The following is a 24706-nucleotide window of genomic DNA, read 5'->3' as shown; positions in this document are numbered from 1 at the left end:
GCTTAGAAAGATACAAGGTCCTGGCAATATCACTTGGGCAAAGCTGTATAATTTATATTGTTGATATAATAACAAAGCATTGGCGGGAATATGAAATTGACCAAGGACAAGGAAGTAGGCTTCAGGCAGAAATCTGACATTAGGCTAGAACAAAGAAGTAATTTCAGGCAGAAATCTAAATTTTAGGCTAGAACAAGGAAGTAGGCTTCAGACATGAAAATGACTTTGGGCCAGGACAGAGAAGTTGGCTCAGATATTTTGGTCATCCTGATAAGCCCTTAGAAACAGTGATCACTGGAGTGTTCATGAAATTGTGTTTAATGCCTTGCCTGTTCTTTGACTATCTGGGTTTATTGTCTTGCTTGTTCCTTGACTATTTGCATCTATTGTATTGCTAGTTCCTCAACCTAGAACTGACCTTAATACATGCATGTAATTAAAATGGTATAAAAGCAAAAAGGAGGGGGAAGGGATAGGATAGGGGTCCTAGGGAGGGGAGGTGGGGAAAATGGATGACATCTGAAGTGTAAATAAATAAACTATCCAATAAAAAACTTTTTAAAATTCTAGTTTCAAAGAAAAAACCAATAGCAAAGCATATTGTTATAACATTAATTTGCTAAAATGTGTGTTGGTTTTATATCACCAGAGAAGACATTATCTCAGTCCTAGAATCTCAAGACAGCTTGTTTACACTCCCGTAGCTTGCAAAGGTCAAGTGCCTGGGTATAACTCAAGTGCATCCTGTAATCAGGGTCCCTGTACTGCTATCCTGAAGATATCAGCTAGATTGTATTCCTTTCTGGAGTTCAACATTCTCTTATGTGGTCATTTAGTTCCTTTTGGTTGTTGGACAAATGCTTCATTTTCTTGTAAGCTGTCAGCTAGGCACTTTCCTCAGCTCTCAGACTCTGCTCACAATCTCTTGTCCTCATAGACCAACTCACAACATAGAGGCATATTGTTTCAAGGCCTATAGGAGACTCATTCTTACTTCTGAACTATCTTGTGAGGATTTATCTGTCTGGTTCAAGATAATTTGGAAGAATCTCTTTTTTGATGAACCCATAGTCAAGTGATGGACATCGTACCCACAGAAGTGTATTCCTTCTATTCACAGTACCCATCCACACTCAAGAGGCTGGCTACCATTGTTCAGGTTTTCTACATGGGCCTATAATGAGTTGTAGATCTGAACCTCAGGATGTCTATCTGCCCCACAACGTCAGACCTAAAGTTGTAAGAATTTACCAGACAAAGAACCTCTATCTGAGACTGTTCTGGAGCTTAGCAGTTTAGATATAGGAAGAAAGAAATTCAGTGTGACTAAGCCCAGAGACAGAGGGAAGTGGTACAAGATACAGAGTACCCACAGCACATACTGGCCACATTACTGATTTTCCAAATAGATTACAAAAGCCATGATCACAATGCATTTTTAAAGACATCTTTGCTATCTGTAAGAATTTAGGCAAGGGTGGAATGAGAGAACCCATGTAAAAGGCCATTGCAGGATTCAAGCAGAAAGCAGGTTGGTGGTGTCTTGGAGGATGGTGGCAAAGTCTGTAAAGTAGATATACTCAAGAGTAGAAAGATGATCAAATTAATAAGACTTGGTGATTAACTGACTCCATCATGAATTAAAAATGGGAAAAAGATGATTATGAATTTGAGCCACTAAGTGGATAACTGGGACATCAGTGAGAAGGAGGCCTTCTCTCAAGAAGTGGTTCTAGTTAAGCATTTTAAGCTGGAAATGCCCCTGAGACAACCAAGAGCAGACATTATTGTAGCCTTTGCTACAGTAATCTGGGACTTGGACAAGTAATCTAGTCTAAAGATGAGTCTGGGAGATATCAGATGGCACTGACTGCCTCTCGGGAGAAGTGACACCATCCAGGGAGGATGGGGCAAATGAGACCAGAACATGAATGGAGTCTTGAGACATCCAAGTTAAACAGTCTGTTAAAGGCTTTTTACTATGACAGATGCTAATGTTATCTTCAGGGAATGAATATTTTGGTCATTAGAATCATACAGTACCATCAAAGCTTCTCTCTCTCAACACACAGTCTCAGTCTCAGTCTTAGTCTCTCTCTCTCTCTCTCTCTCTCTCTCTCTCTCTCTCTCTCGTCTCTCTCTCTCTGTGTGTATGTGCGCGCGTGCGCGCGCGCTCGCGTGTGTGTGTGTGTGTGTGTGTGTGTGTGTGTGTGCGCGCGCACGCACAGTAGAATGGCATCAGACAATTCCATCAGAATCATCCAAGAATCTTCTTCATACTACACTCACAAATCCAGATGTGTCTCTAAGAGAATCAAGAATAACAGGCGAAACAAAATTCTCTTTAGAGACATATGCCCTTATTTTTCAGAGAAAACTGAAACTCAGAAAAGCACAAGCCATTTGCCCAGTGGCTCACAGCTGGTTAGATAGCAGCCTCCTGGGAGGAGCTGAAATTGCTTAGTGATTTCCCCTGGATCTTTAACCCTTGAGGAATGCATATTCTTCCATCAGCTTCACAGAGCAGTCTACAGGCACGTGGAAAAACTCTAGCACCCATTATTCCTGTCAAAATGCCCACCAAGCATTCAGTACATATGGGAGGAAGAAGGGAATAATACTCTCCTGTTGAACTCATTTCTATCCAATCACATCGGCCTTAAAAGAGCCCTGCAAGGTGTACACCCAAGCTAATCAATGTATCACAGGATATTTAAAGCAACCACTAGGTACTATACTCTAGATTTTAAAATATAACTATTGTTCTATAAAATGGCAGTGGGAACCAGTAGATAATTAGGGACACCCCTGGAAGCCATAGATGTCTTCTTTTGGAGAAGCATCTTGGAAGCCCACTAAGCAGCATGCACTGGACTGGATGCTTTCTTCAGCAGGCTTATTCTCTTGTGTCTTTGTTCCTCCTGTGCACTTGATGGGGGAGGGGCGATAAGCTCATAGGGGCAGCCTCATAAGGTTGGCATGAAAAGGGAATGGTTTAACTTATTTAAATGCCCTAACATCTATCTAACATGTGCACCTTCTCCTTCCCCTATCTCCTCTCCGATTTGATTCACTATGATTTTCTCCATCCACGAAGCTTATCTGAATCTCAGGGAGAAAGAAATGAATACTATTTTGCTCCAGAATCAGATGGTTTGCTTTGTTCTCATAATAGTGTAGTCACCTAAGGGGACACAGAGCAGATGCACATGGCCATGACAGTTTGACCCTTCATGCTCAATAAAGTGAAACACCAAGCATGTTTATGCCCCCCTCCGGGGCCTTTACCCTTTTCATTTTATGCTTTTATTCCTGGGAATGTTTTCTCCCTGTATAATCAGACAAACTTCTTCAACTCTTTCTTTAGATCTCTGTTTAAATACCACTCTATCCAAAAGCTTATCCACACTCTTCTATCTAAAATATCATTTCTTCCTCATCATTAGTATCATTAGCTAAGAAAGGATTACATACTCTCCCAGAAACTCACCTGTATTAATATCACTTAATATAATGCAGTCAAATAGGCATTTCTATTAATTTCTTTAGCTGTGGAACAAGACAGAGACATGGAGAAGTTTAATAGCTTATGAGGATCACAGAGCTGGTAGGCAGTAGTGTGGGTCACAGAGGTAGAAGTGGGTAGTGTGGATCACAGAGCTGGTAGGCAGTAGTGTGGGTCACAGAGCTAGAAGTGGGTAGTGTGGATCACAGAGCTGGTAGGCAGTAGTGTGGGTCACAGAGCTAGAAGTGGGTAGTGTGGATCACAGAGCTGGTAGGCAGTAGTGTGAATCACAGAGCTGGTAGGCAGTAGTATGGATCACAAAGATGGTAGGGGGTAGTGAGGACCACAGAGCTGGTAGGCAGTAGTATGGGTAACAGAGTTGGTAGGCAGTAGTGTGGATCACAGAGCTGGTAGGAAGTAGTATGGATCACAGAGCTGGTAGGGGTTAGTGTGGATCACAGAGCTCGTAGGGAGTAGTGTGGATCTCTGCTGTCCAACATCAGAATCTACATCGCCATGTAACTTCTGTAGCACAGCCACATATGCAGCTCTGTACTTAAGCTCTCTTGTGCGGTAACCTCAAGAAAGCTTTAAATCCCATATTATCCCAGCTGCACTTTGCATCTCTGGTTCAGCCTTCTCCTGGAAGCTCCAGACTCATTTATCAAATGTTCTATAAGATACCTTTCAATGGGGATTTGGAGACAAGCATTTTCAGAAGGTCCAAGTCCACAGTCTATTCATGCACCTCCATTCCCTACTTCTGTACCCCTGTTTTCAAGCCTGATCCCCCTAATTTCTTTGGAATGATGTCAGGAATTATAAAAAGTGACTTTCTTTGAGAGTCAGATCACGTGTGTTAGATCATGCTATATGGATTCATTTATTTGCTTTCTTCTTCTCATCTTGCTCTATTTAGCCTTTATTTATGAAATTCTTGCATCCCGAGGCTATAGCGTGATTTGCATAATTTTTATTGCTAGAATCTACTCTTTAGAAGATATTAAATATTTTCCTGTTCAATGAAAGAAAGGAATGGGTATTTTGTCTATTTCTGTTACAGGTTGTTCCTATGCTACTTGATAATTTCTCCAGTTGTTTGTCTAAGCATCTGCTTCCGATTGTCACTAAGCCACGATTTTTGTTTTCACCAAGCTTCTACCCTAAGGAACATTTATTGCAGTATTTTAATGACATGACTCGCTTTCACTTCTATTCACTCTGACACTTGCATGTTTAGATTTATGTGGCTAGGGACTCAATAACAAGGAGGGACCTATTTGAAATGGCAGCACAGTCATTCAGCAGTAGAGAAAACAGTGATGTACGAGTTGCATAATTACCAGTTAACTGTTCTGCATTTATTATTCAGGGATGGAGCTCAGAAAATATGCCATTTAGGTCAGCCTTATTGGTTACTGATTGACTAGTTGAACACAAATAATAAGCCCCATGCACTAAATCTCCTCATGATCATGTAAAGGGGTTACATTCACACACACACACACACACACACACACACACACACACACACACACAGTTTCACAGAGCCTACAAACAGGTATTCATCATCATTCTTGGGAATTGATCAACAGTTTTCTCAAGATAATCAAAATAAAAGTAAGAGCACCAGTCCAATTTTGGTCCATTGGTAGCATAAGTTTCCATTACACCTATCACCAGGGTCCTTTGATTCTTTGTTGCTTTGCTTTCTAAAGCGGGATGTTCTTCTATGATTATCTTATATAAGCTAATAGCAAAACAAGTCCAAGAATGTGTGCCTTAAGAAGCCACTAGGTGAAGTGGCTACTCACAAAGGCACCTAGGACTGTGGGCATGAGTCAGCTGAATCTGTAGACAGCTATGTGTTCATGAGTCAGGTGACCTGCTTCTCCCATGAGCTTGAATGGGGATAAGCCAAGGTAACATATGAATGCACTTTGACAGCAGAAAGCACTATGAATAAAACTTATTTTAATATCAAGGAAAATAAGTAAAAGTAAGCTACAGGTCCCCATAAAACATCATGAACACACCACATTGGAATTCTCATAAACAAAGCAAACGTTTCAGTAAAAAACTTGGCTTTTCACTCCCCCAAAGTGCAACATTAATGATATTTGAGTGAGATACTTTAATCCATGTATTTATATAGGTTCCAATGTAGTTGTTTTTCTACTGGCTTGTTTACTTTGTGCAAAACTAGCCATCAGAGCAAAACCATGAAGAAACTATGCTCTAAACACATATTTTTCTTTAAATAAGGGTTTGCTGGATTGTGTGTTTATTATATTATATAAATCAATCGCATTCCCATGTATTATATTCCTGTATTCAGAGTTTTATTCTTTTATAGGAAGGTGAAACATAATCTTACAGGAAACCTAGCTTTGAGCTATTGTGCTGAATACCCGAGAGACACTTATAAAGAAGGAAAGGTGACTTTTAGCTCACCACTTCAAAGGGTTTAGGCCAGGCTACACTGGCTCTTTTGCTTTTGGGTCTGCCACAAGAACTTGGTAGATCAAAGATGTTTACCACACAGTGACCAGGAAGCAAAAACAAAACAGAAAGAGGCAGGTCTCTATCAAATACTTAACACCTTTCCAGTGACATAACTTGTTTCCACTGGGGTCTTACTTTCCAAAAGTTCCAACACTTTCCAGTATCCCTGTAAACCGGTGAAAAGTCTTCAACACATGGAGCCTGCTACACACAGGAGCCTTCAATACACAGGAGAATTCTACACATGGGAGCCTTCAACACATGGGCGCCTTTAACACCTGTTGTCTTCAACATATGGGAGCCTTCAACACATGGATGTTCTCAACACATACGTGTCTTTATAAATGGGAGCCTTCAACACTTGGGCGCCTTCAACATATGGGAATCTTCAACATATAAGAGCCTTCAACACATGGAGCTTTCAGCACATCGGAGCCTTCAACATATGGGAACCTTCTGCACATGGGACCCTTCTACACATATGAGCCTTCAATACATGGCAGCCAACAACATACGGGAACCTTCAACATATGAAGCCATCAAGGCACTGGAGTCTTCAACACATGAGAACATTCTATACATGGGAGCATTCTACACATGTGTAGGTAAAAATGGATGGGGAACAGCAGGGTTCCTCACACCAGGCTGTGGGTAGTTGGCTGGGAACTCTCTGGGTTCCTCTAGTTGGAAGTTAGGCCGGGCAGCTCACTAAAGGCCTCTTCATGGCTCCTCATGGCACGGCCCCAACACATGAGAAAGTTCTTGGGTTTCCAAACTGGTTTATTGACATGGCAGATGGTGGATGGATCTGGATGCACCCGCCAAAACCCAGGGCAGTCCTGAGTTAAATAGCAGGGAGAAAGGGGACAGAGGTAGGGGAGGAATGCTTATGTGGCTCCACCCTCTGGCCTTCAGGTACCTCATTAGTATGTAAATCTCTCTAGGGCCTGGGGCCTGTTTACCATACCCTCCACCTGTGTACATGACTGAAGTGTGAAGGTTGAATGGAGATTAAATCTCCTGTCAGGAGCCTGGGTTCTAGGGGCATGGCCAAACCCACAACCCAACACAGGATACCCTTCCATGGCCGAACACACATGGGCATTGGGAGGCTTTTAAGATGCAATTATACACATAATGAATTCTACTATGTCAATTAAAATCTCTAAGTGATAGAGGCATGATGATGCTTACCTATAAGTCTAGCCCTTGGGAATCTGAGACAGGAAGGTCTCAAGTTCAAAGCTAGATTAGGCTACATAGGAAGTTTGGGACCACCTATCTAGCAATGCACGTGCACTTGTGCATGAGCACGCACATACACACACACACACACACACACACACACACACACAAATACACACACACAATCCAAGTGAGGATAGCACAAAATCATGTCAGACTCAGAAATGTATATTTAATATCAACAAAACAATGTTTTTTTGGAAATCCAATCATTCAGCTCTGATCTGTCATGTATGTTATAACTTTGGAAATACACTGTATATTGGAAAACAAAAACAATCTTTTCAAAAGTACAAAACAACTATTCAGTTTGCAGATTTTTACAAGCAGAATGGAGTGTAAAGGATCACTGGCTTGTCACACTTTGAGAAGCCTCCTGATTTATGAAGACTAGCTATGTTAGCTCCTAAAGTCATTTCCCCAACAGTGACTTCCAGCTTCCCAAGCCTCACAGCACTCTTCCACACAGGTCTAACTCTTCATATTTTACAGGGAATATTTGTGCCTCATAAAAATAGGGACAGATGATCCCATTATACCAAGCATTGCCACAGGCAGAGTAACAGAGACACTCCTTGTCCTCAGAGGCTCCAGTCTCAGGAGCTTACTTGTCCTAAGCTAGAAAATAAAACCTCTCTTCAGTCTGAATGTCCAAAAAGTTGAACTTTTCAGATGTCCTCTTCCTGCCACTATGAAAACGAGTACTGGTCCTTCGCTCTCGTAAATTTCACCATTGCACTGAAGGTCCCCAGAACACTGTCATTCACACGATGCCCAACCGTTTTTAATTCCAGTTCCAGGAGATCCAGTGCCCTGCCCTGTGCTCACTCATATCCGTGATGAAATATTTATTTCCCAGGAGTGAAGATTTATCCCAGAGAGAACATAAAGTTGAGCTTCTATTTTTATCAACTGCCAAAACATAGACATTCTTTTAAAAACTTTTTCTTATTGTTGAGAATTTTATATACATATTGAAATATCATTCCACACACCATATCCCTTTCTAATTTCCCCCACGTGCCCTCAACATATCTCTACCCACTTCATGTCATTTTCTTATAACCCATTAGATCCAATTAGTGCTGTCTATATGTGCATAGGTAGAGGGTCATCCACTGGAGGGTGGGAGTCCTTCCAATGGTCTCAAAAAAAAAAAAAAAAAAAAAAAAAAAATGGTTCTCCCTCCCAGCTACTTTCCACTGCCATTACCTCTTTAGAATGTGTTGGGGCCTAAAACTCATCTATACCATGATTGTGGCCATCTTAATCTTATGTGGGTCCTGTACAGGTAACCATAGCTGCTATGCGTTCTACGTTCTTGATTGTGATATCCATGCTGTGTCCAGAAGACAGTATGTCATAGCGTTACATGCCCCCCATCCCCCATCCTTTGGCTCTTAATGTTCTTTCTGTCTCTTCTTTCCCAGAGTTTCCCAGGCTTCGGTGGTGGTGATGGGTTAATACAGATGTCCATTTTAGGGCTAAGCTTCCAGTCTCTTTTTCTCAGCTCTTTGACCAATTGTCTCTACTGACTGCTGTCCACTGCAGAGAGAATCTTCTCTGACCACAGTAGAGGGCTGCACAGGTCTATGCATATAAATACTTCAAGGCAAACTGACAGCATGGCCATTTAACAAAGTAAGAGTAACAGGTTCTACTATAGGACCTGTGACCTCCCCAGCCATGAATTTTGAACCAGAGTAATAGTACGAGAAATGAAATTATCAGTGATTAGTTATCTCATGAGCATCATGCCCATTGTACCAGCAGGTGCATCTTATGCAAGACTGTATTGTAGCATGATCCAGAGCTGGGTGAGGCCACTGATCTCTTTTCTCTCCTAGCAGCTTGCATAGCCCCTTTCAACACTATGGAAGTTTACAAGTAGGGAGGAAGTTTTCTGATCAGTTTGAGATTGATGTTTGTGTGTCCTATAGCCAAGGTGTGAGGTATCTTCAATATAGGGTCTTACTGTGTCATACAATGACAATAGCCTGTGTTGTTCTGGAGACCTTGGGGGCCACTCTAGCCAGTAACTACTACAGAGGCATCCCTCTGCCTTGTACTGTGACTTTCATTTAGTAACTCTGTCTTCCAGACGACAGACATACCCATAAAGGTCAATTCTGTTCAAACTCTTCTTTCTTACGTTGTGTTTTGAAAGCAGTTTATTAACTAGAGGGTTTCAAAAGGCTTTTTCTTTTATATATCCTTGGTTTTTGTTAAGTCATACAGTACCTTCTACTATCTCTCTGTCTCTGTCTGTCTCTCTGTCTCTGTCTCTCTCTTTCTCTCTCTCCCCCCCCCCTCTCTCACACACACACCTTTAATCTCTTCTTACTCTGATAAACCTCAATATTCCCTCTCCTCACACCCATTTTGACAGATATTAGGATAGATATACCTGCTGGTTTCCTAGTTCCATTTGCTAGGAATACCTTTTCCCATCCCCTTCCTCTAAGATGAAATGATGAAGGTCTGTCTCTTGGAGGCAGGAAAAAGGTAGATCCTGTCCTCTGGTCCAATTTAGTCTGGGTCATTTTATTTGGGGAAAAGAGATCACTGATATGCACTGTTATTACTGAAAGTTGTGCGTGTTAACAGTTCCTGTCATTTGGCTCATTTTGTATTGTTTTCTTGGCTCTCCTTTGGTTAACTGTCCTGACATTTATTTATTTACTAATTATTGCGTCTGTGTTTATATTTTTCTTCAGACATGAGTATTCCAGTATCCTGTGTAAGGCTGCCTTAGTGATCATAAATTCCTTTAATCTGTTTTTATCTTTCCTTTATTTTAATAGATGGGTTTGCTGGGTATAATACCTGAGTTGACAGCTGTGATCAGTTAGGACATGAAATATATCTTACCAGGGCTTTCTGGCTTTAAAAGTTTTTGGTTTTCTTAATCAGATGTTATTTGTTGAGCCTGAAAGGCTTGGCCTTTTCTTCTTGTGGCTTACAATATCTGTCCTTTGTCCTGCGCTTTTAGCCCTTTAATTATGGCACGTCACGAGAAAATCCTTTTCTAGTTCTGTGGGTAGGACCTAGGTACACCCAGGGGATCTGCTTCTCTAAGTGTGGTCATTTTCCTCCTTGATCGTACTGAAGGTCTATCATGTGTATTTGGTAAGACATTCTACTCCTTTGTCTATGCACGGCATCCAAAGGTCATGTCTTCTCATGGCTTCCCATTGCTCGCCCAACTTTTGCCCATGGATTTTTATAAATTTATCACTGGTTCAATGACTCTGCCTTGTCTTACAGCCACATACTCTGCTTCCCACATGACCCATTTTATTGCTGAGGCTTTCTTCCCACTGAGAGTTTTATTTGGCTTCTTTGGATTTTCGTTTCCAGCATCATTACAGTTTGGCTTTTCTTTGGCAATTCTCATCGTTGGCTTCTGGTCTCATCTCATGTGGACTTCTTCATTTCATCCATGCCTTAGATTTTGTCTTCTTTGAGTTGTTTGAATGTAGTTACTATCATTCCTTTGAACTCTTGTCTGGAAGTCCTTCCAGTTCATTCTCATTAGGGCCCATTATTATGGGATTGATCCTTTTGGAAAGGACGTGCTGTCTTGGATTTCTGGGTTTGCCCTGGGATTTGCACATTTCAAGTTGCAATGGGAGTGTGGGCCTGGGGCTGATGGTTTGGGAACTGCTGACCTATTAGCACAGGGAGTTAGGGAAACTAGAAGCATGGAAAAGAAATTCAGGGTCCAAATCTTATCAGCACCATGGGATGGACAGACAAGGGAAGTTTGGGCAGAGTGTTCAAGGCCTGAGTGGAGTATTGGAGGCTTAACTGTCAGCATAGATTGTTATGAGGACCTGTTAAAGTAAACATTCTTGAATTATTTTTAAATCTTTAAACGACATGCAGCGTGCATATGGCGGGTGTGGGTAAATAGGTGACAATCTTGCACATTTAGACTGCTTGGATTTCTGTATTTCTTATACATCTTCTACTATTTTCCTCTCCCTTATGGAGGGCAAAGTCCAAGGAACGATTTTGCCGTTGGTTATACATATCCTTCTTACCATGGGTAAAGATCGAAACTCTGGGATGCTTTTGAGGGTATGGAGTTCTAGTTTACTTCCCCATCTAAGTAATTCGTTGATTTTAAAGCCGCCCCCCTCCCCCCAAAGACTCAGCAGCCTTGGGAAAGGGCTGCTGACCAATCAGGCTTTAAATCCCATGTCTCCTTGCTGCCTCCATCACCAACTTTTGATTTCGTCTTATCAGCTGTAAGTACTTCTTTTTCTTTACTCTTTGGGGAGAGATTGTGAGTGTGGTGTATGTACATGTTTGAATGAGTGTTTGCACATGTGTGGGTTCACACATGTAGGGGCATGTGCAGAGACTAGAGGTTGCCCTCAGGTATCTTCCTAGATAGACTTCCACTTCTTTTTACTTCAGCAAATTCTCTCGCTGAGTCTAGACCTCCCAGACTTATCTCTGCCCCAGCCATGTTGGGAGTACAACTGGGTCACACCAATCTGGCCTTTTCATGTGGATTCTGGAGCCATAAACTGCAGCTCTTATGCTTGTGTGGCAAGAGCTTCATCCACTGAGCCATCTCCTGACTCTCCTTTCCTTTTAATAAATCTCTCCTTTATAATTTCTATACAAAGAAGCCACAGTGATCTTGGAACTCTAAAATCAAGATGGCTTCCCTACATTCTAAGCATGAGAGCCAACAGTTTAGGAAGAGCAACGCTCCCTCTTCTGCTTGCTTTCCCAGTCTCTAATCCTACTCTTCAGACTCTGCACACCTCAAGCACTCGCCTTTCCCTTGAACGAACCTAATAATTTCTGAGCTTGTGACGTTGGCACACATCTCACACTCTCTTCCCAGCTGGTTCCTGTGCCTCCTGCAGGTCTCAGCTCAGGTCTTCTCCACAGAGAGGCCTTTTCTTGACCTCTTATCTAAAGTAGTGTGTGCAGTTCTTTATCCCGTTACTTTCTCTTCAGAATATTTCCCACTCCCTGAATTGAAACCTGTTTTTTTGGCATATGTTTCTTTTAAATATTTATGGAGAATGTAAGTGCCATTCTTCCTTCTTTGATTCACAGCTGGCTCTCCAGTACTTGATACAGGGGAGTGTTTGTTGAATGACTATATGCACACTTTAAGGGACTGGCTTGTTGCCAAAGAATGCCCCAAATTGCAAACTCCAAATTCATGCATTCCAGGTTCCTGCTGCACTTGAACTGTGGGAGGCTTGGATATACTTTTGAACTTAGTTTCTTTTTTCTGTTTCAGTCCTCTCTAATAAATAGTGACATTATCTTTGTGAAGTTGCATGCCCCATGGGAAGTCCTTGGAAGATATGCAGAGCAAATGAATGTACGGATGCCTTTCAGGTAGGTGTAAATGTGTTTCCCCCACTGCTCGCTCTCTCTCTCTCTCTCTCTCTCTCTCTCTCTCTCTCTCTCTCTTTCTCTCTCCTTCTCTTTCTTGCTGCTGTTGCTGCTGCTGCTTTACTGTAAACCTAATGACATTCTCTGATGGAACAAATAAAATCATAGTACAGGCTGAAAAAGCCATTATGGCAGAAAATTTTCCTAATGTTTAGAAAATTGCAAATAAATCTTCACACCCATAGTGACTCCTTCCTGCTACCAAGGAGCATTTCCAAGTAGCACCTGAATTTTGAACAAGTTTTTTCTAGAATTTCTGTGTATTGTGGTTTTGAACAGCTAGACACTATGTAGGTCTTTACTGAACAGTTCCTTCCAAGAACGAAAAAATTAAAAATCTGTTTTCCAAGAAATTCCACAAAATACATTTTTTAAAAAAATAACCCATTTTTAAAATTAAGAAGTCATAAATCCTATACAAGCACAAATAATTGGAGTGAATAAAGATACTTTGTATAGATTCTTAGGTTGTTTAAAAGGATAAATTTGCCTTCATCAGATGGTGGCTGTTCTTATTTCATTATAGGTTAAGGAAATGTGATCTTCATTTGCTAGATAAAAACAAAATGAGATAATAAACCTGAAATTACAAATGCAAGGATGTGCATGGGAAAGTAGGGTGCAGGGTAGGGGCAGGGACTAACCAATGGAATCTGCTCAAAGGCGGAATGATTTAGTAGAAGGGATAGCTCAAGAGTGATTTGTGTTATGTACTTCGGCTTTCCAGCCTGCGGGTAAGAACAACATAGATGAAAATAATTAGGCAAGAGTGTATCAACTCTATGAAATGCCTCTTAGTGGGCTGTGAACGTTATAAAAACCAGCAGTCTGCTAAGCTCAGAAAGGGGAGAGGAAGCAGAGAGAAAGGAGAGGGAGAGAGAGAGAGAGAGAGAGAGAGAGAGAGAGAGAGAGAGAGAGAACTAGTTTACAGGTTTACAGATCTACTGAAAGCCAATTTCCATTGATAAGCCATAATATATATCTCAGAACATCTTATTTTTTTGTGTTTGGTCTTTATGTCCTAATATCAAGTCAAAATATAGGCTGAGGTTTCCAGCATCTGGTTTCTTGGAAGCAAATCCACAAAATAGATTAAGTGTAGTTCTGGTCTTATATTTCTGTACTTAATGTTGAAAAGGAAATCTGGGAACTCAATAACAGACACACATGAGCATGTACATACACACATATACATACATACACATGTATATATGCACATACAAATACACGAAAAGGAGAAAAAGAAAACAATTTTTGTGCCAAAGGCTGCTATGCTAAAATAATTAAATCCTGCTATTTGACAATGATTTAACTATACTTTTATATATCATGTATTATAAGTTATATGTAACGAAAAAATATACATGTATGTATGTATAAACTGATACCATATTATGCTTTTAAAGAAAAAGGGGGTAAAAGCACTGTAATTACATTTTGATAGAAATTGAAATCCCTTCCCCAGTCTAAAACATACACTCTCTTTATTGAGAACACACCTTTATGATAAAGAACCTAAGGAGACAGAAACCTGAATGATGTCAATACAAAATCAAACCTCCTAGTACTTGAAAGAACTTTACACCCAAAGGGCCTGACCTCACTATCATGGAAACATATGGCATGTACATCTCATGGCAGAGAAGTTCAGCCTCAAGTAGCATAAAGAGTTTTCTTATGCAGCATTAAGAGACTATGATGCAAGCAGTAAGATGAAAATGAATTTGAATAATAGTCTACCCTCAGATGTAGAAACTCCTACAGGAAGACAATTTGAGGAAAGAATGCTCTTGTGTGTGACAGTAATTGGCCTCATTAATATTGATATGATTTTACCCAAGCCTAACATCACCCATTACAACCCGATGCATGCACACCTTCCTGGGCATGTCTTGTCTTCCATTTCACATGTGGCTCTAACCTGAGATACTTTTAGGAAAATATACAGATATCAGTTCAGCTGAACTCAAACATGCCAAGAACTTTACATAATTTGCTACTTTCACTAGACAGTTCTTCTAAATCTCAGGTTTACTTTCACTCTACAGTCATTAAAATGAGATGAAAAATTAGATTTCTTGTGAGAAATTTCAAATAAATCTGCTTCTTAAGTACCTATGTGTCTATAAATTTGTGGTTTGAACATAATAGTGTGGTTTTGAGAAGTCTAAAGAAGGTGGAGATAGAGCACAGTGCCTCCCACATACCCACCTTCTACAGTTTTCTTACCAACATCTTGTACTAGTGTATGTATTGAAGCTAACAGACCAATACTAGCATATTATTAACTAAAGTCTAAAGCTTATGTCTCACTCATATACAGGTTTGTAAATATATGTCATCATGTGGAATCATATAAAGTCAGACAGACAGACAGACAGACAGACAGACAGACAGACAGACAATCATACAGAACATGAATTACTAAAACCCCATGTTTTACCTGGCCCAAACATCTGGCATCTGGCTTTGAATTCTCTCAAACTATTGACCCAAATGTGGCAAATAGTTTTTGATATATAAAATCTCCTCTTTGCAAAAAATGAAGTAGCATAGTGACCATACACATGAACTACTTCAGTTTCATGATTGATCACTCAGTAGACACCTGAACTATGGAAAGGACATTGGGTTTAATCAGGTATCCAGCACACATACTCTCTACTCAAATTATACACAGAATTCTCATTTAAATATTTTTACATTAATTAAAGTGAAGCAACATGACATCTTTATTGTGTCCTGTTCTTGTTCCCCCGCCCCCAGGATCTGTGGTTTTACCTGTTTAATTTACCTATAAGCAGCCAGGTGGTTACACCCATGTGGGTATTTATAGTTGGCTACTGATGCAATCTTTTCTTGTACAAGATATGATATATATGGGTTTTAAAATATCTCTTTCTAAATCATGATAAATGTGTTCTATAAACTCAAATCACTATATAAATATCACCTTACTATAATAGCATGTCTGATAAATTGTGTATGATGCCCCTAGTCCATCTCTGAATTCCACTGGATGAAAGTGGACCTCCACTGAATCTGTGCAAAATACTAATCACCCGTGCATGTGCTGTAGGCCAGAAGTACCCTGCAAATTTATAGTAATGAGAGAGTTTCATAACTTAGAGTGCATGCCCTGTGTCACTATTACATTTCTCACTGTTAATCTCTCTTTAGTTTTTTTTTTTCTTCTTCAGCTCTTACAGGCTTCTATCTTCAATCTCCTTTCCTTCCTTGCTAGTTCAAACTGTAACTGACGATGGGTTTTCTTCTCGACTGGCTTCATTTTTGCTGTTCTTCCAGGAGAAAAATCTATTACCTGCCTCGCCGGTACAAGTTCATGAGCAGGTTAGTAGCATGCTATGTACTGATGGTGTTGCCTGCTGACTACTGTACCCTAACAATGACAAGGAGCAACAAGTCCAGGAAGATGTCACATGAGAGAATGACTACTGTGCACAGCCCAAAAAGAACCCTTTCACATTAGCCTGAAAAACAAAACAAAACAAGAAATGTCCTTCCCAGAGTCTACTCCTTCATCTGCACATCTGGGAGCAATGCATGTCATCTGTAGGTGTGTTGAGGTTGTTATTCACTTAGCCTAGCCTGTAAAATCAATTGCCCTAAATCTCAGTCAGAGAAGTTCTAGCCTCCAAGTTATTGTTTTGCATGTAAATTTCTTCCCACAGCATAAGTAATTTGAGAGCTTGAAGTGAAAATGGTCTCCCTGTCATAAAGCTGGTGGCTACTCCTCCATACAGGGAAAGTCCTTGGTATTGGTGTTGTTTGGTTAATACACTATTCAGATTGTACCTTGCTATGGATCTCTCATGACTCTTTGCATGTAAAAAGGAACCCATTGGATGATCTTTACTGTCCTTTGTATCCTTCCAAAGCTTGTTTTCCTTGTTGTTCTATTAGAAGCCAAGGAAAAGGGGAATATGTCAATGCTATTCTCAACTTGGCTTTAGTTTGGGATCAGTTGGTGACTCTAACTTCAAAATTTTAATTGATCTTATAACTGAACTGATGGCTTAAATGGGGATCCCTTGGGTGTCTCTGAAAACCATTTAAGTAATTCAATTCAGTGAGATTCGATATTTAGATCCATTGTTTATAGTCTATATATAACCTAAAGAATATATGTAATATATAATATATTCTTTATATTCTATGTATAATTTTTTGTGGAATGGTAAGTAACATTGGTGGGTGTCCTCAAGTATACATATATCACAGAGTATGGTGAGAAAAGCAACTTCCAAAGAACATAAGATGTTATGGTTTCTTAAAATTTCTCTATGAAGCTTTTCCATTGGGCACTAAGTCTGGCACTTTCATTCAGTATAATTTGGATTATGCTTAACCATATGATGCTCTTTCCCAGAGATCTCATACAACATGTCAGCCCATGTCCACAGTTCTCAAGTTTCAGCCAGCATCAAAATTATCTGGGGGATTTTAAAGCACGGAGTTCTAGGCCCCACCCACATTTCTGTTTCTACCTCTATAACATGAAAGCACATCATTCCTACCATGGGTTTCCTGAGGGCTTCATAATGTAGCCTGTGTTTATAAATCACATGCTAACCATTGCTATCTGGGATGTCTGTGGAAATAGCCTTGGGTGTGTACATGACTCCTATTTCTTTCACCATCTGAAATTTTATCCACTTCATATTTCACTTCTTCCTTATTTCCACTAATGAATAGTCTTCTCATTCTGGCAAGTCCTGATTTTATTTGCCAAGTAATCATTTATATTCCATATAGTCTCCATATATGAGCCATTATGTGCATAACTGTGTGACTTATACCTCAGGGTCATACTGGATGCTGTACTTCTCTAATCAGCTTCTTGATTTCTGCATTTCTACTCCAGGTAACTTCTAGAATCCTTTTGGTGCTCTTCACCCCCACTGCCATTCTGGACTTTAATTATCTCCTGCCTATCATAAATGATTTCATATTCCTGCCTCTTGTGACTCCTTTCAAACTGTCTTCTTTGGCCAAAATGAAATCAAAAGGCTTCGCTCAAACACAGACCTGGATAAACCTTCTTCATTCATCTCTTGCCTCTTTTCTCTGTCTATATTAATGCATTATTCAGCTTGGATTTACATATTGTTGCACAGTGGTCCTTCTGGATAATATGTTATTTACTCTTATGAAGGTAATACATAACAGATCTTTAAAAACCCAGTTCCCATGATTGGACTTTTTGAGTAGGTCAGAGATGCCTCTTTCTTTTCTCTGATTGGTACCCTTTATCCCCATCACCTCATGTTATAATCTATGGTAGGGATTCCCATCTCCTCACTGGGATAGAATAGAAAGCCAAGGATAGCATGCTCTGTTCCACATTTTCAGCATCTAGTACCTAATTTGTGGGGTGGACAAATTCATAAATCTTATACATGTACAAGAAGAGTCAGGTAAGAGGAAAGATGACCACAAAGGGAGAAGGAGGAGGAGGAAGAAGAATAGGAAGAGGAGGAAGAGGAGGGGAAGGAGGAAGAAGAAAAGAAGGAGGAGGAGGCGGACTGGTTAAAATGAGAGACACTGATTTTGACTGAAATCTTTTCTTAACAATGAAAGATGGGTGGGTAGTACATACATAAATGATAGCAAAAAGAAACAGAATCTCAAAGCTAGGTGAGATATTGATAGCAGCAAGTCCAATCATTCATGATACTCTTAAACCTCTGCTGTGTGGTCATCCAGTTCATATTTGAACATGCTGGAAATAGGGACATCCATGGTAGCAGCTCTGATGACTAGAAAAGTCTTTAAAATAAGCCATAATATTCTCTCTCTCTCTCTCTCTCTCTCTCTCTCTCTCTCTCTCTCTCTCTCTTTCTCTCTCTCTCTCTCTCCCTCTCTCCTTCCCTCTACCCATTTTTTTCTCTTTAGCCTTCATTTTAAACCATAGCTCTGGTTCTGCCTCCTAAATAGACCAAAACTAATTTATACACCAAAAAAAAAAAAAAAAAAAAAAAAAAAAAAAAAAAAAAAAAAAAAAAAAAAAAAAGCAAAGTAGCCAAAATAGTGAAACTTTAGGGTAATGGGTTAGCATTTCACAGGTGTTTGAAAATTAGGAGTTGAGAAGGAAATTTCCATTCTTACAAGTAGGAAAAATACAGCTGGAGGTAAAAGAGTGGAGCTCCAGCAGGCACCCATGTTTGATGAGGAAGATGATGGTTTCTTTTAATAATTCTACATTATGACTCAGTAGAGTTCAAGGGCATTTGGTGTCCCGAAGGCCATTGGAACTGACTGATGGTGATGCCATCCAAATGGAAAGTAAAGCTAGATAATCCAACAGGACATCAGTGGCATAGAAGCCACAATGCTGGCCAGGAGAATGGATGAGATTTCCTGAGTAAGATGTAAAGGGTGAAGAGAAGAGATCCAGTGGCAATTTCTTTTTAAATTATGCATTAAGAGGACGAGAAGAGACAGAAGAGGATGAGTATAACACTCTGGGAATGAGAATGGAAGGCAGGTGATGCCCACAACACTGGAGATGTTCTTCAGCTTCTCATGGGTAGTGATAAAGAGAGTCTATTTATCACATTTATAAGTCATTAATGATGGCCATAGTATCAGTCTCTGTGGAATGGTGTTCTCCGCTATGCAACAGCTGTTAAAATTGCAGATGACTGGGTCCATCCTCAGCATTTCTGATTCCACAAGTCTAGATGCAGTCGATGAATTCTATATTTCTCTTAAACACTAAATGATGCTGGTGATGCTAGGCAAGAGCCATGCCTTTCACTGTATCTTTCTTTGGTTGTCTGAGACAGAACCTCACTCTGTAATCAGGCTGGCCTGGAATTCACTATGTAGCCCAGACTAACCTAGAAATCCTTGTTCTTCAGCCTTCTATGTTTTGAGATTACAGGCACACAACACATAGTGGGCTAAAGACAACATTTGTAGGTCTCATAACTATAGGATGGAAGTTAGTAGAACAGTTTCAGAAGCAATGAGTGTTCACTGCAGTGTTGATAAGCCATATGGAAGGCAGAGAAAGAAGGGCCAGGATTTAGAGCCAGAGTCAACAGAAGGGAAGTAGAGGAGATTTCATTTATGACAAAACATGTGTTCTTCAAGTATGAAGGAGGATATATGAGCTTGCTTTCAGAGCTAGAAGAATGTCTTCGAGACTGAAAAAGTTGATATTCCATGGAGAAATTACTGTTTTGGGAGAAGTGAGGCAATGGAATATACTAGATGAATGTGCCAGAATAAAAGAAACTCCAATTATGGCGGTATGACACATTGATTGGACAAGGCTCTCTAGAGAGAATCTTCAGTGCTGCTATGTAGCATTTGGTTTTGGACACCACTGATGTAATAGGACTTTCCAAAGCCCAGTGTCTACTGGCTCTTTTAAAATGCAGTTAAGAAGGACATAAGATAGATAGATAGATAGATAGATAGATAGATAGATAGATAGATAGATAGATTTTTATCTTGGTTATTCTTCCCAGGATAGACTAATTGAGGTAATGAAGAGAGTCCACCCCTTGTAGCTAACTCTCAAATTCAAGTACAAAGGATCAGCTGCCACTGTGATATTAATAGCACCCCAGCAACAAAACACTTGGCTTTCAGTGTTCTGAAATTCTCCTGGCATACCATATGTGGTCAATTAGCCTATTATTTAATTTCCTCTATATAAATTATATTTAATCCCATTAACCCATGGAAGGACTCTCCAACTTAACCTATCTCCTTTAAGGATAAACATATCAAAAAGTCTAAAATTTTTTTAGCAAGAATAAAACATCTTTTCGTAAACATCTGTATTTCAAAAACTCATCCAACTCCTATAAACATATTCATGTAGTTCAGACTCATATATCTGTAATAAATGCTCTTTTAATCCATGTACCTGGTCTATTAAACACTCCTTTGATTCTAATCTCTAGGCAGGTTTACAGGCATTATAAATTATCTATGCAATAAAGGAAGAGAATTTATCTTCTTTTCCTCACTGTTTTTTTTTTCCCTAGGATAAAATGATCCTGGAAAACAATCTTCAAAAAATATTACCAAGTAACAAATGTAATTATTGTGGACAATTATAGTTGAAGTCTCATAATTCTCCTTTGCCCTACCCCCACTGTGGGCATTCTGCCTGAGTTTATACTTGTTATACTGGACAGAAGGAATTCTAGGTCCTCTACATTGCAGACTCTGCTCCTTATGGGCGTATCAGATGGGCATACAGGCAGAATGAGAAATAGCTTGTATCTTTCCATCCCTACTTTTAAATTTTAATGTGTGTAAATGTTCCAGAACCCCTTGGACTTGTCTATAAGCTGCATAGGCTATGCTCCAAATAGGATCCCTGTGACCTAAAAGAATGGCATTAGCCTCCAAAGATAACTAATTTCTATCCAAAGAGATGCTGTGAATGAACAGAACCCAGCTCTAAGAGGAAAAAGAAACCTGAGCCTCCTACTGTCTGTTGGCAGTGCAGGAGGACTTCACTTCCAGCAGTTAAGGCCTGTGAGTTACCTCGGCTAAGAAAAACTACCACCAAAAGATCATGTGTAGCTTCTTTATCTCATAGCATCTCTCCAAATGCACTGCTACAAACTTGGGTCTGTAATATGCTGGTCTAAGGGAAAGCAAGTGTCTCAAAACAAGGTCTGTTTCACTCCTGCACTTAAAGCTCAGGGAACGTTGTGGGAAGAGGAGTGGGGAGAGTGTAAAAGCCAGAGAATCAAGAGCTTGCTGGAAGACTGTCTCCTAGTAAGGTCAGAAGCTATAGCCATAAAGTCTCACCAACATGGCCATGCAGACATGAGCTGAACAAGGAAGACACCAGTGAAGGTACCCAACTAGACGGCGGTCCTGTGAGCCCCCAATCCTACACAAAGAACTAGAGGCAACTGAAGAATGCTGGGAGAGGGAGAGGTGCTCTTCTCCAAGGAAGAACATACCAATTGGTTGTCCAGTGCCATATGGTCAGCCCTGAAGACATATACACAGGTGACATTAAATGGAATTAACAGGAGATGATATAGATGCAGATGCAGATGCAGATACAGGTATAGGTACAGATACAGATACAGATATAGATTCAATAGCAATTAGTGAAAAAGAGAGGCCATGAGTTTGAAGGAGAGTGGGAAGGGTATATAGGATAGTTTGGAGGGAGGAAAGGGAAGAGAAAAATGAAATTACATCATAATCTCAAAACTAACAATTTAAAAAGAAAGGTTTGTTTCATAAATTCAGTCTAGTCAAGTCGTTAGTATTGACTGACTTCCCGTAGGTAGTTAGGGCTCAAAGGAATCAAAGGAAAAGTTTTTCTTCTTGTCTGTCAGGATTCACCTACAACTTCTAAGTTGAGATCCTACATAGTGAAATAATTTATAAAGGCCTTTGACAGGCCAGCATGCATGGTGTGAGGAAGGTCCTTTGCATGTGACCTTTTCTCTACTTATCACCACTCCTAAGGGCCCTAATGTTTACATGAAACCTTCCTAAGACCCTCCAGGGGAGGCTGTTCATCCAGAGCTGGGGAGCCTGCCTATTTGTTTGTGTTGCTTCTGTGTATTTTCCTAGAACCGTACCTGCCACAAAGGCTGAAAAGCCCCAGGCTCACCATCCAAAGAAATTTTCGCAAAAGTAACTCACCTTGTAGTTCAGATATAAACTTGTGTTCAGACCAGATATGCCCACGTGGGTAATCCATCTTCTCTTTATTGATTTGCCTGAGCAGTCTATATGGGGGTGTTTGCTCAATAAATAGGATAAACAGAACAAAGTGACAATGTATCCAAACAAAATCAATGCTAAGCCGCTAAGCCAAGGCTTTGTGAGGCTCTCTCTCCCACCCATCTTCCGGCAAGGCAAGGGAAACTTTGAGAAGTAAGTGGCAAGCTTATCCTAAGAGATGAATGCAATGCCTTCTGGTTAACTCGCTTCACCACTTGAACATATCTCAGTAAATCTCAGCTTTTCCTGTTTGGAGATGTTTGTTAGACAACGAGATGCAGGCCTGATGACCCCCCCCACACACACACACACCTGGCATATAGGGGATAATTGTAATCTTTGAGTTTCTCTTGGAACTCTGCACCTCAAAGTCCTCATCATCATTGCCATCATTTTCTTTATCCTAAGAGCCAGCACTAAGTGGGGACCTTTGAACATCCAAGGAATTGTGTCAGCATTGTCATTCACTGTCCTGATTACTACTCACACCATCTTCCGTGACGGGCACCATCATCTCAGGCAAGCTTAGTCACTCACGCTCACTCGGCATCTCACTCTGTTAGCAGACTAAGCAGCTAGACTGTGAGTTGGCCTCTAGCTGACTCTGAGCTCATCCCTGTACGTGGAAGATTTTATACTCATTGCACCACAGTACGTTCCTTAGTGCGTTCATGTACAATGATATACGCATGAAACTATTGCCAAACCCCCTCCAGCAACAGCAAAGTAGTATTAGCATAAAGAACACATAATTGGTGACCATTTTGGAGATGATGGCACTAAAGCTTCATGAGATTCAACAGCTTATGATAGGTCTAACTGGGGCACAGAGACAGGCTGGAGAGTTCCAGCATGACCTTCATGCTTTCCGGCCCACTGGCTGTTTTCCTCCTTTGAGTGGTTGAGGTCTGAGATTGGCTGTATAGAGACAGAGATGTGTTTGTGATGGCAACTTAGGGGCGCTCAAATTCACCATGTCCTTGCACAGAGACACAGTCCTTTCTCCCTGCCCACCTGTGGAGCGGTAACCTTACTGTCTTGGGAGCCTGGCTAGCCACAGCCTGCCCTTTAGGGCAGGTCAGACTAACACTGTAATTAAGAGCTGCATCCACATAACCCATTACCTCAAACTTACACAGACCAACATAAAATTATTCACCTGATTCACAAGTCAGAATCATAAGTTTAGGTTGCCAACTGATTTGTTTGCTCAGGGTCTTCAAGGGCCAAAATCATATCGGTCAGCCTGGGCTCTTATCTGGACCACTAGGAAGGTCATCTGCATCCAGCCCTCTTTAGGTTGCTAAGGGGCTAAAGTCACCATCCTTGCAGACTGTTGGTGGAAAGTCAATCTTGACTTCTCAAAGCGAGGCATCCTAGTTTTATTCATCCTCCAAGGCAGCCATGAGGATCACATCATTCTTTTGCTCTCATCTCCCCTTCTGTGATGTCTCTCCTGCCTCCACCCACAGACGGTCCTCCTACCTCTTATCTTCTTATGTTGTTAATTTGATCCAATCTGACACATCTGGAATGTTCTGTAAGTCTGACAACCCTGATTCGTTCTTCAAAAGCTCTTGTACCACAGACCCTAATTTACAAATTTGTGGCGTTAGAGGGAGAACACCTTTGGAAGCAGTTCTGCCAAGCAGGAGCTTTGTTTGAGCACTGGTGTCTATTACTGTGGAGAGCATAGATCACAGAGTAGGGCTTCTGGATCTGGGTGGGCCAGGCTACATTTTGCATTTGCCCAGTGGTCCAGCCCAGTCCCTAAATCCAGCAACTGTCTTTTATTTGAAAATGTTCTTTTGAACATCTTTTTTCCATTGTAATGTTTTGCTTTGTTTATTTGCTTGCTTTTGCTTTATAAGACATGTTCTCAGGTAGCAAGGGCTGGCCTTGAACTCCTAATCCCCCTGCTGTTTCCCAAGTGCTTGGTTTATAGCCCTATAGTGTTTTTAAAATCCAGTTCATTTGCTCCCTGCCACTTTTCTGGTATGTGCTCCTTTAGAAAGCATTGGTGCTTGCTAAGTGTCTGGAAACTTCTCGAAAACTTTTCACATACATCATCAATTATGGACTTACTAATCACCCTGCAGGCCAAAAAGATGACAATTGTGATGGCAGCGATGGTGCCAGTCATTAACGTCGCTCTGTTTTATAACTCAGGAAGGTTAGTGAGTTGCCGATAGACAACAGAAGGTTATTTTAGACACGACAGTAACAGGAGCAGCTTCACCTTTCCTGCCAAGTAAACCCTTCTACGTCGGTCTTTCTTTT

At 40.6% G+C, this 24706-nt stretch overlaps 1 protein-coding gene across 5 annotated transcripts in view; it reads left to right on the top strand.

The window, feature by feature from the left end:
* The window catches only part of Ano4 (anoctamin 4), a 367952-nt gene that overhangs the window by 242237 nt on the left and 101009 nt on the right, over positions 1-24706 (top strand). For 3 of the 5 annotated variants that reach the window (XM_076919930.1, XM_076919933.1, XM_076919932.1), the window contains 2 exons: positions 12528-12628; positions 15992-16036. In XM_076919930.1, coding sequence (XP_076776045.1) covers positions 12528-12628; positions 15992-16036 — 146 coding nt within the window. Of the gene's footprint in view, positions 1-12527; positions 12629-15929; positions 16037-24706 lie in introns of those variants that run through there. The other 2 variants (XM_076919934.1, XM_076919931.1) reach the window with 2 other exon arrangements.

This window comes from Arvicanthis niloticus, chromosome 22 (genome assembly GCF_011762505.2).
Source record: "Arvicanthis niloticus isolate mArvNil1 chromosome 22, mArvNil1.pat.X, whole genome shotgun sequence".
Taxonomy (NCBI): Eukaryota; Metazoa; Chordata; class Mammalia; order Rodentia; family Muridae; genus Arvicanthis; species Arvicanthis niloticus.
Note: the sequence above shows the minus strand (reverse complement) of the source record. Positions and strands in the feature narration are given on the sequence as shown.